Source organism: Taudactylus pleione, unplaced genomic scaffold (genome assembly GCF_031769625.1).
Source record: "Taudactylus pleione unplaced genomic scaffold, aTauple2 ptg000043l, whole genome shotgun sequence".
Taxonomy (NCBI): domain Eukaryota; kingdom Metazoa; phylum Chordata; class Amphibia; order Anura; family Myobatrachidae; genus Taudactylus; species Taudactylus pleione.
Genome location: NW_028284445.1, coordinates 17,908,771 through 17,923,149, shown reverse-complemented (window position 1 = coordinate 17,923,149; position 14,379 = coordinate 17,908,771). Strand labels below are relative to the sequence as shown.

General features: G+C 44.8%; 1 protein-coding gene across 2 annotated transcripts in view; it reads right to left on the bottom strand.

Annotated features, from left to right (window-relative positions):
• The window catches only part of ATP8A2 (ATPase phospholipid transporting 8A2), a 758,530-nt gene that overhangs the window by 593,411 nt on the left and 150,740 nt on the right, over positions 1–14,379 (bottom strand). For both annotated transcript variants that reach the window (XM_088460283.1, XM_088460284.1), the window contains 2 exons: positions 6,278–6,405; positions 2,319–2,396 (listed from right to left, as the gene is read on the bottom strand). In XM_088460283.1, the coding sequence (XP_088316409.1) occupies positions 2,319–2,396; positions 6,278–6,405 (206 nt within the window). The remainder of the gene's footprint in view (positions 1–2,318; positions 2,397–6,277; positions 6,406–14,379) is intronic.

Below are 14,379 nucleotides of genomic sequence, written 5' to 3'. Positions count from 1 at the left end.
ACCCCAATACATCGGAGATGTGCGCTATCCATCAGGTTAGCGTACATCTCAGAATCAGGCTCTAAGCGGAACTCAGGTGAGTGATGACATATACTCTGTGATGCTTAATATGTAGGTGCCATATAAATAACTAGTAATAAAAATATGGGTTGCTTATTTTTTTCCCCCTAATTTGAGCCAGCAGGACTCTGAATATGATCACAGGTTTGATCAAATCTGCATTTAGAGCATGTTAGCAGATGTGCTTCTTACATCACTGTAACACCAAGCACAGTACATGTAGGACAGATAAACAGGACTTGAATAATTCACAGTGTAGTAATCAAAGAAGATAGTACAGCTCATTTATGAGCTGGGAAACATATGGGCCAGCACTGATTTTTATTTGCCCCAGGATCCCAGGGTTTTCGTCCCCTCAAGTTTGGCACCAGCAGCTGAAGCACTACTAATCCTTTCTTCTCTCAGCGGGGTTACTGTTAGTTTTACGTTTATTTATTTATCTTTAAATATAATGCAAGGTCCATGCTGACATTTATAATCATCATCACCATTAATCAGAACAGGGGGAAGCTGCTGCAACAGGCACACCTCCTCTCTCCTACATGAAAACATGGTAAATGTCGACCATGTGCCTGGATAGGGCAGCACAGATGGTGTAATGGTAGCATTACTGCCTCACAGCACTGAGGTTGTGGGTTCAATTCCCACCACGGCCCTAACTGTGTGGAGTTTGTATATTCTCCCTGTGCTTGCGTGGGTCTCCTCCAGGTACTCCGGTTTCCTCCCACACTCCAAAAATATACTGGTAGGTTAATTGGCTCCCAACAACAACAAAAATTAACCCTAGTGTGTATGTGTGTGTGCATCTGATAGGGAACATAGATTGTAAGCTCCACTGGGGCAGGGACTGATGTGAATGGCAAAATATTCTCTGTAAAGCGCTGCGGAATATGTGTGCGCTATATAAATAACTGGTAATAAATAAATAAAATAAAAAATAACTCCATATCTAGTCTGCTCTCATGTGTCTCCTACAGGCCTCATTAATGTGGCTGTCAGCAGGTAAGGTATACTCTCTGTAGATCTTTTATGGAGAGACGTCCAGCACAGAGGTCCGGTCAGACTGCACTATAGGGAAGCCTTCCATACATGCCCAATGTTGATGAGACCAAGCAAACAAATGTGAGTCTATGGGGGAGATTTATCAAACCTTAGAGATAAAGTGAATCGGCCTCTAAGGGGTAAATTTATTACGAAGTGATGTTGCCCATAGCAACCAGTCAGATTCTACTTCTAGAAGATAATACCTGGAATCTGATTGGTTGCTATTGGCAACATCACTTCTTGAAAGAACTCCTGTCTTAGGGCCTGATTCAGAGCCGCTCGTAAGTGGCCGCTCATTCGTTCCGAGCGATGTTCGCACATCTGCGCATGCGTACGGTTTGTAATACGCATGCCCGAACCAGTCAGTGAGGCCGAAAATCGTTAGTTCGCTAAATAGCGAATGCCTGCTATTTTGAGTGACAGGATAAGGCGTATGTGGGTGGGAACAGGGGAAGGTGCTTGAAAACGGGGAGTGGAATTCAGAACGCAGGCGTGCTTAAAGGTCAAAACGGGCGTTTTATGGGTGTGCATAATTAATACAGCAGCGTCATCGACCACGTCACCTGGTTGTTTTATAGTCAGAACTGCTCGCAATATAGTGGTAGGAAAAACCAACCACAAGAATAGCGAGCAGTTCATACGCTGTTCGATGTACTCGATTAATCAAATAAATAGCGGACATGACGTATGGTGCGAGCGGCAAGGGGGCGTATTTTTCAAAATTTCAACTGCAAGTTTTGCTCGCTCGTTCAGACAGAGGCGTGAACAGACCGCAAAGAGCGAACGGTTCATTTGAATAGCCACCCCTTTTTTTTGGAACGAACGACCACAAATAGCGAGCGGCTCTGAATGAGGTCCTTAGTACATTTACCCCTTAGACCCCTCAATGTCATTTACAGATGACAGTTAGGACCTCAATGGTTGCTATGAGCAACTTCTCCATTTTCTCTTTCTCCAAGGTTTGACAGTGCAGTATTTGATAATTAGAGATGAATGTACTGTACCAATTATAACGGATAATATACAGTATATGACATTACAGCTCAATGTACTGTGCTGGTTATAGTGGTATAAAACAGTGTATGATTATAAGAGGTGAAAGCAGGTATTAGTTATGGCGGTAGAGTAAAGTGATGAGATGACAGTACTGTACATGGGAGAACAAAGCATCAATATGATACAACAGTTGCATCAATCACCATTAACCTGCTCACCTGTCCCAGCTCTTCATTCAGGTTTGAAGTCCTAGCCATTGCGGGGGTGTCTGTTTCTGCATAATACATATCTCTGTCCTGAAACACAGCACAAAACGTCATGAAAGTTTCATGCTGGGAAAACCGGTGACATGTCTGAATCTAAGGCTTTATCATTCATCTGAGCACCACGTTTCCTCTTGTCTGAGGAACAATGACCGGTATTTGCTAAGCACAAAAGACAATAGACCGCTCAAATCCAATATTAGGGTAGAACTTCCCCAGCTGACAGATACTCTTCAAAAACATTGTCCCAAAAAAATAAAAATAAAAGTCTCCATAATATGAATTATTTTTCCATTAAAGGTTTACTCCATCTAAATCTAAACATATAGGGCCTCATTCAGAGTCTCACGTATAATGGTGGCAATTGTGTCCACCTTTAGCGATTGGAAATCAATTCCTGCATCGGCCTGTGTTTAGAAACGGCGCATACATACAACCACACAGCTCCCGACCAAACGCTTGTAACAGCAGCCATCTTTATAATCTGCATTTACAGCAGCCTCATCCCTAGTGCAGAGATCTGGCTGAAGGTGGAGGGATTTCTGCATACGTTCACCTCTGAATAGCACCCACTTCTCCCTACACTGCCACGACCCACCCACGGGACACATCCTGCATGCAAAGGCCCGACTGATGCCCAGTAACGAGACGAGGTGGGCATGACTAAAAATCGCTCGTAGTCGCCCATAAATTGTGTATGCAGGCCACAATGCTTGCGCAATTTGCTAAAAAAAATCCATCCGCTTTCTCAATTGCTTGTTACTGAATCAGGCCCATAGTTCAATAAGTAATTTATTCTACCCAAAAAACTATCATCAATTTGGTGGATCTAGTAAGAGCCTCCGAATATCAGCATTGCTAAAGGCTGCACTGTAAATGTCACATCACAGGAGAGGGGCTTTTATAGCCTTGAAGGACAACTACCACAGCAAGAGATAGAGAAAGTACCATTTGACACAGATCTGGGTGGAATGACCATTTAACCAACTATGTAAATAACATATCCCCCCTCTTAGCAAAGAGGACTGGGAAAAGGCTACATAAATATCATCTATTTCCTTATTGCCTCATATGCCTATGGCTGCATTAATGCACCTTTAATGGCTTTGCACCAGAGAACAGGTCTACGCTATGAACAACAAATGTCTTCATAGCCAGAAATCCAACAATTTGCTAGTGTCGAACGACTCACGTATATTGTTTGGTCGTTTGTAAAATTGCTCAGTGTGTACGCACCATATCGCTGGTCCGCGAGTTCCAGGGAGTTCAAGGGAAATCGTGAGCGACATCGAATCGTTTGCATGTTGTCTAATGTGTACCTGGCTTAACATTTATTGTGAAGAGCTTCTCGCTGTACACGCTCGGCAGTGAATGTTACTTCTACTCTTCCTTTAAAATAGTTTTATAAAAATATGACATACTAGGAGTTTTGGACCCATCCTACGACAGGTCCAGGTCTGCCCCCGTCCTCTGTCATCCAAAGTCTCCATCACAGACCAATCCTCTGTACCTACCATCGATATGTTAGCATTCATTGATGTTTAACTGTTGATTGTTTCGTCATCGATGGAGAACTAATGGCTCTACACCATCGATGGACGAGTGAGCGCCGATGGTTTTTTATTTGTTGACGGGACAGAGCTTAGCCCAGTCCCTGACGACGGCTAAGCCCCATCGCCATTTTTGATTTGCCCACGCCCGAAGTGCCCCCAGCAGTGGTGGCCATCGAGGGGTGCAAACCATCAATGGTAAACCATATATGGTTTTCGTGCCATCGATGGTAATCACAGATGAACCCATCAATGGTAACCATCGATTGACATCTCACCAATGGCATACTTGCCGTGGTCCTACATCTTCACTCTGCCGTGCCTCCACAACCTCCTCCAATCCAGTTATTCTTACCATCCCTGTCTGTCAAGTCTTGCCAGCAGTCGGAGCCAATTACATATATTTATATTTGCACGACATCGTGGACACGCAGGCGTGTGCTATCCTGGCCAGAGAACAAGTGTCCAGACATAGTTGTGCATGCAAATAGGGGGAGGAGTGGCCTGTTCCGGTTGGCTCAGAATGGTGGCATATATTATACTATCTATTATCTATATATCACAAAGTATTTCTGAAAAATGCCTCCTGGAATGTTCTCCATCTTATTGCTGTCTCAATAGATTGGTGCTAATGAAAGGAGTAACCAAAATAGGCCTTTACTAAAAAGGTGGCCATACACTGTGCAATTATCAGCACAAACAGCCAATTATTGGCTTATCAAGCGATGTATGCAGTGTATGGTCGCAACCGAACAACAATTATTAGTCTTCAGGCCAAGAAACGTCTTCCACTATGCCGGACAGATAATTTGTGCTCGGATAACTCACCATCAGACAGAACAAACCAATTATCTGACCATGTAGACCGTGGCAGCGCCTACACTGCCAGATGTGGCCGAATAATTATTGAATCTTTCAGACAAGCTGGACGATTTTAGCATGTCTGATAGGCCAATAATTAGTGGTCGGTTGCTGCAATACACTGTACAATTATCTGGGCGATCCGCCGATATACAGTGATTCGGACAGATAAGTGTATAGTCAGTGTTTGGCCAGTAGAAGTGGCAGCTACATTACAGTTACTGATAGTTGGTCTGAACTCTGAACCTCCCTCCCACCAGTGTCAGTCATGTCGCTACTAAAAAGTACCGACACCTACAGAGCATATCAGACACACAGTGGCCAATTAATATACATATATGATGATTAAGCTCCACAGCTTCAAATGTGCCCTAAAACCTCACCTTTTCATAAAATGCTGCCAGCCCTCCTCCTATCCCTCTCCTTTCCATCTCTCCCACCCAGTATCATACTCTCTGTATTATAAACGCTCACAAGCAGGTCACAGAAAAGAGTGATCCGATCAATCCAGCTGCACTTGTGATCTCCGTCCGTAATGTCCATAAACATAAATTAGGATATTTGCAATGTATTTTCTCAAGAAACATAGAAGTCTTTTTAAGATGGATCAATTCATAGGGGTACATTTACTAAAGTGCGGGTTATTAGAAGTGGATATGTTGCTCATAGCAACCAATCAGATTCTACTTTATTTCTCTAGCACCTTCTAGAAGATAATAGCTAGAATCTGACTGGTTGCTATGGGCAAAATCTCCAGTTCTAAAAACCCGCACTTTAGTAAATATACCCCATAGTATGCATTTTGCGAGTAAAGGAAAAAATTATCATCAAGCCACATCTCTATGCTTCCACAAGTAAACCTGGTGCGTATGTTAATGTTGCGAGAGGTCTCTGGTTGAATGTTTGCACATAAAAACGTCTCTTGCTGCTATCATACTGTACATCCATCTCTACATGAGACCCTCAGGGTTTATGCATCACTGGTAATAAAGGCTTAGCAACAGTGTTAATGGTGCAATCCTTTGTGAAAATTGTGTTCCGTTTCTTAAAATAAATCCTCCTGATTACTTGTAAGAGACTACAAATGCAGTTGTTCATTTTACACTATGGTTTTGATCAAGCTGCTGTTAATGATTTACTAAGTGTCATATAATTACCATGGGAACCACAGTCACCTGAATCAGCAGGAGGGCTTTGGAACTTTCTTGGCATAAACCCACAGCCCCCTTGATTCTTCAGTCATCATGTGACGACCGAGGAGCTTGTCAACTGACTGGCTGAGACTAACAAATTAATTTACACTCTCCTGGGAGCAAGCAGAAACCTGATGTTTCCAGGAGATAGATGCTTTTGTTTTACTGTGGCAGCAACAGGGATCTAACCCACAGAGTCATTTTGCAAAGGGAACACTGAGTTATAGGACAACCGCCTGGTAGAACAAAAAAACGAACTATGTGAGATTGCAGTTATTGTGTGTAACATACACATGTATGTACGACTCACCCAATTGATGAAAAGAGCTTGTGTGAACTTCACCACTTCCAGAGTCACCAGGAGACTGATAGGAATAAGGTTGTTGTACAGGATAATGAATGTCAGAAGATTGTATCCAAAATTGTTAGATATGGCCTCTGTGGAAAGAGGTACACAGTACATACCAGTGCAAATGTAGATTATTAACCTTTATTTATAAGGCACAAAAAGTGATCAACGGTGCCTTGCAAAGTACACAAATAAGTGAACAAGAAACCAGTTACTTACAGTACAATACAATGCAGGACAAGGACATGTTTTATACACATTGCTGTATAAGCGATCAGAACACTCAAAATAAGCAGCTGGGTGTAAGTAACGAAGTGTTAGGTGCCCTTGTGGGGAGAAAGGACTAGATGAAAGTATAAGTAAGAAGAAGCACTTGAGGGAAGAGGCCCTGCTCATGAGAGCTTACATTCTAATGGGGAGGGGCAGGCAAATAGGCGTGACACAGATGGGGAAGACAAGGAGGATGGAGCTTGTAGCAGCGTGTTAGGAAGAGAGCTGAAGGGCTTTGATGAAGTAGTGGGTCTTGAGAGCCCGTTTGAAGATTTATAGACAGGTGGAGAATCTGATAGGGAGAGGGAGAGAGTTCCAGAGGTAAGGAGCAGCACAATCAAAATCTTGGAGGCGGAGTGGGAGGAGGTAATCAGTTGGCAGGAGAGGCGGTTTGATTTGTTGAGCGAAGTGGGGCGGGTGGGAGTGTGAAGGGAGATGAGGTCGTAGATGTAAATGGGAGAAGAATGGGTGAGGGCTTTGTAAATAAATGTAAGAACCTTGAATTGGGTTCTGAAGGGGAAGGGGAGCCAGTGTAGGGCTTGTAGAAGAGGAGAGGCAGATGTAGAATGTTTGGAGAGGAAGATGAACCAAAGAGCAGCAGTGAGGACAGATTGGAGTGGAGAAAGGTGGGAGTCAGGAAGGCCAGATAGGAGGAGGTTACAGTAGCCCAATCGGGAGAGGACCATCAATCCATAGCAAAAAACTCATTTATATTATTTCAGTGTCTAACTTGCTAATAGGTTGATATAGATAACCTCTCATTGGGGCATAAGTATCAAAGCTTGATGTGAGATAAAATTGTTAGATATATATCACCAACCAATCAGCTTCTAACTTACATTTTGCAGGCGGTGTTTAAGAAAAGATAGTTTGGAGCTGATTGGTTGTTGATATAGATTTCACAATTTTATCTCACATCAAGCTTTGATACATATGCCCCATTAGCACTTAGTATATACTTTTCTCTGTGTATTTTACTTAACATTATAGGCTGTCTCCACTTAAATGTCCTAGGTTTTCAAATGAGGGATGGGGTAGGAGCTACTATACCGTGGAATGTGGTTTGTTACGAATTAACCCAGTTACTGATAAAAAATCCTTTTCAGCCTGATTGCAAAGAAAATGGTAATTCAGATGTCAGTGTCGTCCCTGCATTTACATGAAAAGGGGATATATATTATTAAGGCCTGAATATAAATAAATAAAAGATTTCAGAGCAGCAGTTTTAATAGCCCTTGCTATTCATGTCTTTCCATTGTTGACTAATGTGTGATTTCATCTTTGTGAAATGTATTCCATTATGGCGGCTTTCTCCTATAAACAACAGTCTTAATACCTATTTATTAGGCAGTAGTGATCAGCCTGTAATAGATACCCAGGATACATTATCACTTGTTTACATATGCTACAACGCTTACAGACAGCTTCTAGTGACAGTGTCATAACAATACACTGTGGACAATCAAACAGACCAGAAACAATAGACGAAGAAATGTTTCCTAGAAATACTTGTATACATACACAATGGATGTATTGTGCACATTAGCTGTAGTGGCAGATGCTTTGTAGATGTGATATAAAGATACTGTAGACCAGGGGTGTAACTCACAATCATCAGACGCCATTGCAAACATTGAGGGTTTAGCAATCTGTATGGATGCATCACTGTCTCCAGAAGCCTGCTTTGTGCCTCATACACTGCGGCTCTAGACCCTCAGGGTCTTTGTGACTATCAGAGACAAAGTGGCCTTTTTTAAAAAGTTGTGTCTTTTTTGCACCCCTAAAAAGATGCAAAAGTGACAAAACTACATTACTAGCATACACTGACCACTCGGGCTTGCAGTACTTCTACATCTGTGTGTGACTAAAGGTGCGTATCCACTTGCCGACTGAGGAATGTTTGAAGGATTACGATGTTGTAATCGTTCAGTCATTCCTCATCCTGTAGGTGCCCACACTGAACGATATGTCGTCCAGTGCAGGCACCCTCCCTCATCCCCGAACATGCCCAATCTGTCGTTATCGGCAGATTGACCGCCATGTACAGGCGATGATTGATGTCTGAAACGACAAATAGGAGCGCGCATCGCTGGTCATTTCCAACATTATACTGCGTGATTTATGCATGATTAATGAGCGATTGAATGATTACGATGTCGTAATCATTGAATCGCTCTGTTTAATCGCCAAGTGGATACTCGGCATTAGTGGCAAATCTGTGTAAAAAAGGTTCCAAAACAATCAGCTGCAGCTAGTCCTCCCACCGTGTTGCTTTATGTTGAATCTGCGACTTTCTACACTTGTACCAAATCTTTTGCCACAAAAATCGCAACCTACAGTCTCTGGTACACTGTTACGATGTAACTAAAACACAATATTTTCTGAAATGTTCGCTATGCTACCGGTGTCGGAGTGTCTCGGTTGCGTGAGCTGTCTCGTGCCACATGGCGTAAAAGACGCTAGGTGTACGAGAACACGTCTGCACCTCAAAAATGACACAAGTTCCTAGTCAGCATTCTCAGTGATACTGACCAAGCCAACAAACCATCCCCTCTCCACTGCATGCTTAGACGACAAGGACACTCTATTCTTCAGAAAATTTTTATTTATTTAAATTCTGCAAACATTGGCCCTCATTCAGAGCCGTACGCTCTGAGCAGAGCGCACGCTCTGAATGAGGGCCGGGCTCCATTTTCATGGAGCGTCCTCCTGGACGCTCGTATAGCTGTGGGTCACCACCCACAGGCTATACGAGCGTGCATTTTGATGGCCGCGATGGTCGTGACCATCGCGACCATCGAAATTGCGAGCCGGAGCCTGCGGTTGAGGTTTTCAACCGCAAGCTCCGGGGTGATTTTGGCTCTATCAGAGCCAAAATCACTCCCACTGACATCACTAGTGATGTCAGTGGGCCGGCTTCTGACGGGAGGCGTTCCCGTGGGAACGCCCCCGTCAGGGAGGCACGCCCCCGACACGCCCACCAAAGGGGGCGTGCTGTCAATCAACATTGACAGCACGCCCCCTTTGATCGGACACAACGAGCGAAGGAAAGTCCTTCGCTCGTCGTGTCTGGCGCATGCGCACGACGGAGCTCCCTCCGTCGTGCGCATGCTCAGTGCAGACCATCGACCCACTTGCGAGCGGACAGCCGCTCGCGAGTGGGTCTGAATCAGGCCCATTAGTAGAATCACTATGGTAACATAACACATGGATTAATGTGAGCTATAAATGAAAGCCCCTCTATGTGATTGAGCTATGATTAAACAGTAAATAACATTTATTTATTTTTATTTAGCACACACATATTCCACCGTGTTTTACAGAGAATATTTCAGTCATTCACATCTGTCCCTACTCCGGGATGTAGTCATTAGGTTGATATTTACAATGTCGATAGTTATGTCAACATTGTTAAAATTTCAACAGACAACGTGTTGACATAGGGGCTAATTCAGAATTGCATGTAAGTGCAATGCTGAACGCAGATTCCCAATTACCGGAATCTGTGCATGCGCAGGACCGCGCGAATGTGCAGAACGGGTCCTTCGTGATCGCATGCAGCACCTTCTATCCCTCTGCCTGACTGACAGGCAGAGGCATTTAAGGGGTGGTGCGGGGCAGGAAAAGCCGCGCTTCCCGGAAACGGGGCTTGTCTGCTATGTTTTCCAGGAGTGGCAAGGCCTGGGTGCACAGACGCAATTTCTTGGCCTCGCAAAGGCAGCCAGCCTGAGTAAGCTAAGGCTTACTCTGCTGGCCGGTGCCATCCATCATGGACGCGATGGTGATCCCAGCCTGTGACCTCGGTCGCAGTGCTGGGATCACAAATGCAGCAGTGAGTGTCATACACCTCCTGCTGCATTTGCATATTTGCAAGGATAGAATTGCAAAGCTGCTTGTGTACAGTTTTGCAACTACGTCCAGTCGTGAATCACCCCCATTGTCAGAATGATTACAGTTAGGCTGCAGGCAGGAGGGCTAGGTTAGGATGCAGGAGGGTTAGGTTAGGATGCAGGAGGGTTAGGTTGCTAGTGGAAGTTACAGTTAGACTGTGTGGGGGTAGGTGGTTAGGGTTAGAAACTAGATGGAGGCATAGGAGTCGGCAGTCGATATATCATTCAATCGTTCATTATATCTGCTAATGGATAGGCCCTGAACGATGACAGATGCGCACTCCCGCGGCCGATTAATCGCATCTATCATCTCTCCAACATGTTGCTCAATTATCGCATATAGTTGTACGATATTAGCAATATTGTGCAATTTATATGCTGTAAACAACGAAAGATATTAGCAGCAGCTACAGAGAAAAAAATCCATGTTGATGTCATGCGATATCGTTCATCGTTTGACAAAATCTGTCATGTACATGGCAGATATCGCTCAGCACAGCCACCGGAATTTTCAAGGGATATCTTTTGTCTTTCATCGCTCAGAAATACATCTGCTAATGGATAGGCCCCTTAAGGATAGCAAAGTGACAGCCACATGACCGCCAGGACCCGGAAAACACTGCAGCCCTCAAGAACAAGTAAGCTGGGTCACCAGGGACAATATGTCGGCAGGGCCGGTTCTAGGCATTGCCGAGCTCAGTGCAAAGGTTCCCAGTTGCACAACCCCCCCCCCCCCCACCCAAATAAATAACTTTTTTCAGATGGCGTACCTCTGACGCTCGCTTCCGGAAAGGGGGGCATGTCCTTGCGGAACATCCCCAATTCATCACACTGTGGGGCGTGCCCAGCACTTACGAAGGTGCTGGGCTTCCCCCAAGTTCTCCACACAAAGTAATGCCCTGTATAACACATTATGCCACACACAGTAATGCCCTGTATAACACATTATGCCATACGCAGTAATGCCCTGTATAACACATTATGCCAGATGCAGTAATGCCCTTTATAACACATTATGCCACATGCAGTAATGCCCTTTATAACACATTATGCCAGATGCAGTAATGCCCTTTATAACATATTATGCCACACACAGTAATACCCTGTATAACACATTATGCCGCACGCAGTAATGCCCTGTATAACACATTATGCCACACGCAGTATTGCCCTTTATAACACATTATGCGACACACAGTAATGGCCTTTATAACAATACATTATGCCACATGCAGTAATGCCCTATATAACACATTATGCCACACACAGTAATTCCCTTTATAATACATTATCCCAAATTCAAATTACGCCACACAGTAGTCCTTTATTCATGTTATGACACACAGTGGTGCCCCTTTTACACAATGCCCAAATTAGTGCCCCTTATACACAAGGCCCACAGCAGTAGTACCCCTTATACAATCCCCACAGCAGTGGTACCCCTTACACAATGGCCCCGGTAGTGGTGCACACCATGCAGTGTCCTCATTAGTAGTGCCCGCAGTGGTAATGCCCCCATTGGTAATGCCCACAGTAGTAATACCCCAGTTGTAGTGCCCCCATTGGTAATGCCCCCAATAGTAGTGCCCACAGTAGTAATGCCCCCTATAGTAGTGCCCACAGTTGTAATGTCCCCATTAGTAGTGCTCCCAGTAGTAATTCCCCCTATAGTAGTGCCCCCATTAGTAATGCCCACAGTTGTAATGCCCCCATTAGTAGTGCCCCCCTATAGTCGTGCCCCCAGTAGTAATGTCCCCTATAGTAATGCCCCCATTAGTAGTGCCCACAATTGTAATGCACCAGTAGTAGTACCCCAGTAGTAATGTCCCCTATAGTAGTACCCCAGTAGTAATGCCCCCTATAGTAGTGCCCACAGTTGTAATGCCCCCTATAGTTGTGCTCCAGTATTAATGCCCTATAGAAATCCCCCCAGTAGTAATGCCCCCGTAGTAATGCCCCCTATAATAACCCCCCAGTAGTAATGCCCCCTATAGTCATGCCTCCAGTGCTGGTGGTTCTGAAAAAAAAAATACATACAATTAAAATACAAACACTATACTTACCTTAAGCCCCGCTCCTGAGTCCGCTGCCGTCCGGTCCGACCGCGGCTCCACGGATCTATGGGAGGGACGTCAAGTAGCACTCTCTGCGGGAGCCGGAGTGAGCCTGGTCAGCAGGGTGCCCAATGGTAAAATATCCTAGCGGGCACCCGGTAAATGGAGTCTCCCTGCGGTGTCTAGCAGGAAGGGAAGGGGGGGGGGGTAATGCCCCCATTGGTAATGCCCACAGTAGTAATACCCCAGTAGTAGTGCCCCCATTGGTAATGCCCCCAATAGTAGTGCCCACAGTAGTAATGCCCCCTATAGTAGTGCCCACAGTTGTAATGTCCCCATTAGTAGTGCTCCCAGTAGTAATTCCCCCTATAGTAGTGCCCCCATTAGTAATGCCCACAGTTGTAATGCCCCCATTAGTAGTGCCCCCTATAGTCGTGCCCCCAGTAGTAATGTCCCCTATAGTAATGCCCCCATTAGTAGTGCCCACAAATGTAATGCACCAGTAGTAGTACCCCAGTAGTAATGCCCCCTATAGTTGTGTCCCAGTAGTAATGCCCTATAGAAATCCCCCCAGTAGTAATGCCCCCTATAATAACCCCCCAGTAGTAATGCCCCCTATAATAATCCCCCAGTAGTAATGCCCCCTATAGTCATGCCCCCAGTGCTGGTGGTTCTGAAAAAAAAAAAAATACAATTAAAATACAAACACTATACTTACCTTAAGCCCCGCTCCTGAGTCCGCTGCCGTCCGGTCCGACCGTGGCTCCACGGATCTATGGGAGGGACGTCATGTAGTACTCTCTGCGGGAGCCGGAGTGAGCCTGGTCAGCAGGGTGCCCACTGGTAACATATCCTAGCGGGCACCCGGTAAATGCAGCCTCCCTGCGGTGTCTAGCAGGAAGGGAAGGGGGGGGGACCAACGCTGTTTTTTTTTTTTCTTGTGGGATTTATTTCTTTTTCTTTCTGGGGACTCCGTGGCGCTCTGGGCAACGGCCCTAGAACCGCCACTGTATGTCAACATTCTTGCACGTCATTGTCTACATGATGAACGTCGACATTATGAAGGCTGACATAGTATGCCACATCCCCTGCTCCAGTGGAGCTTACATATGAGGAATATGTATCAAGAAAAGTGAAGAAGTGGACAGGTAAAGAAATTCCCATAGCAACCAATCAGCTGTACCTACCATTTTATAGAATGCACATGATACATGCAAGCTTGAAGAAGTTTGGTTGCGATGGGAAACTTATCCACCCTTTAGAAGGCTTGATATATCTCCCCCTATTATATTCCCTATCGCATGGATACACAATACTATACACACTAGGGAAAATATTTTGTCAGAAGACAATTAACCTAGAGATGTGTCCTTATGCATCCAGCTTCAATATGCCACGTGGTGTGAGATGCCTGGCGCGTGTGAGCCGCCAGGTCCTGGTCAACTCTGCTAATGCCAGACGTCTTTATTACTGAAAATGCATCTTACCCACAATGCTATGTACTAGGAGGCACCAGGAGACTATGCTGATTAAGTTGATATGCGACACTTGTGTATATATGTTCCACCAAGTCTGTATATGAAGCCCAATAGAATTTGGTGAGGTAAAAGCTGCGGCTGCTGCATCGTAGAACTTCATATATAGATTCAGAGACTCAGTCGCACACACAGATATACAAGTGTCGCATGTCAAATTAATCAGCACTGTGTCCTGGTGCGTCCTTGTCACACATTGAGACAAAGACGCATTTTTGGCAAAAAAAAAAAGATGCAAAAAAAAAAAAACACCTGGAACTACCAGAGTGGCATCCTGGCAAGACTACAGCAATGATGTATGAGGACACATCTGT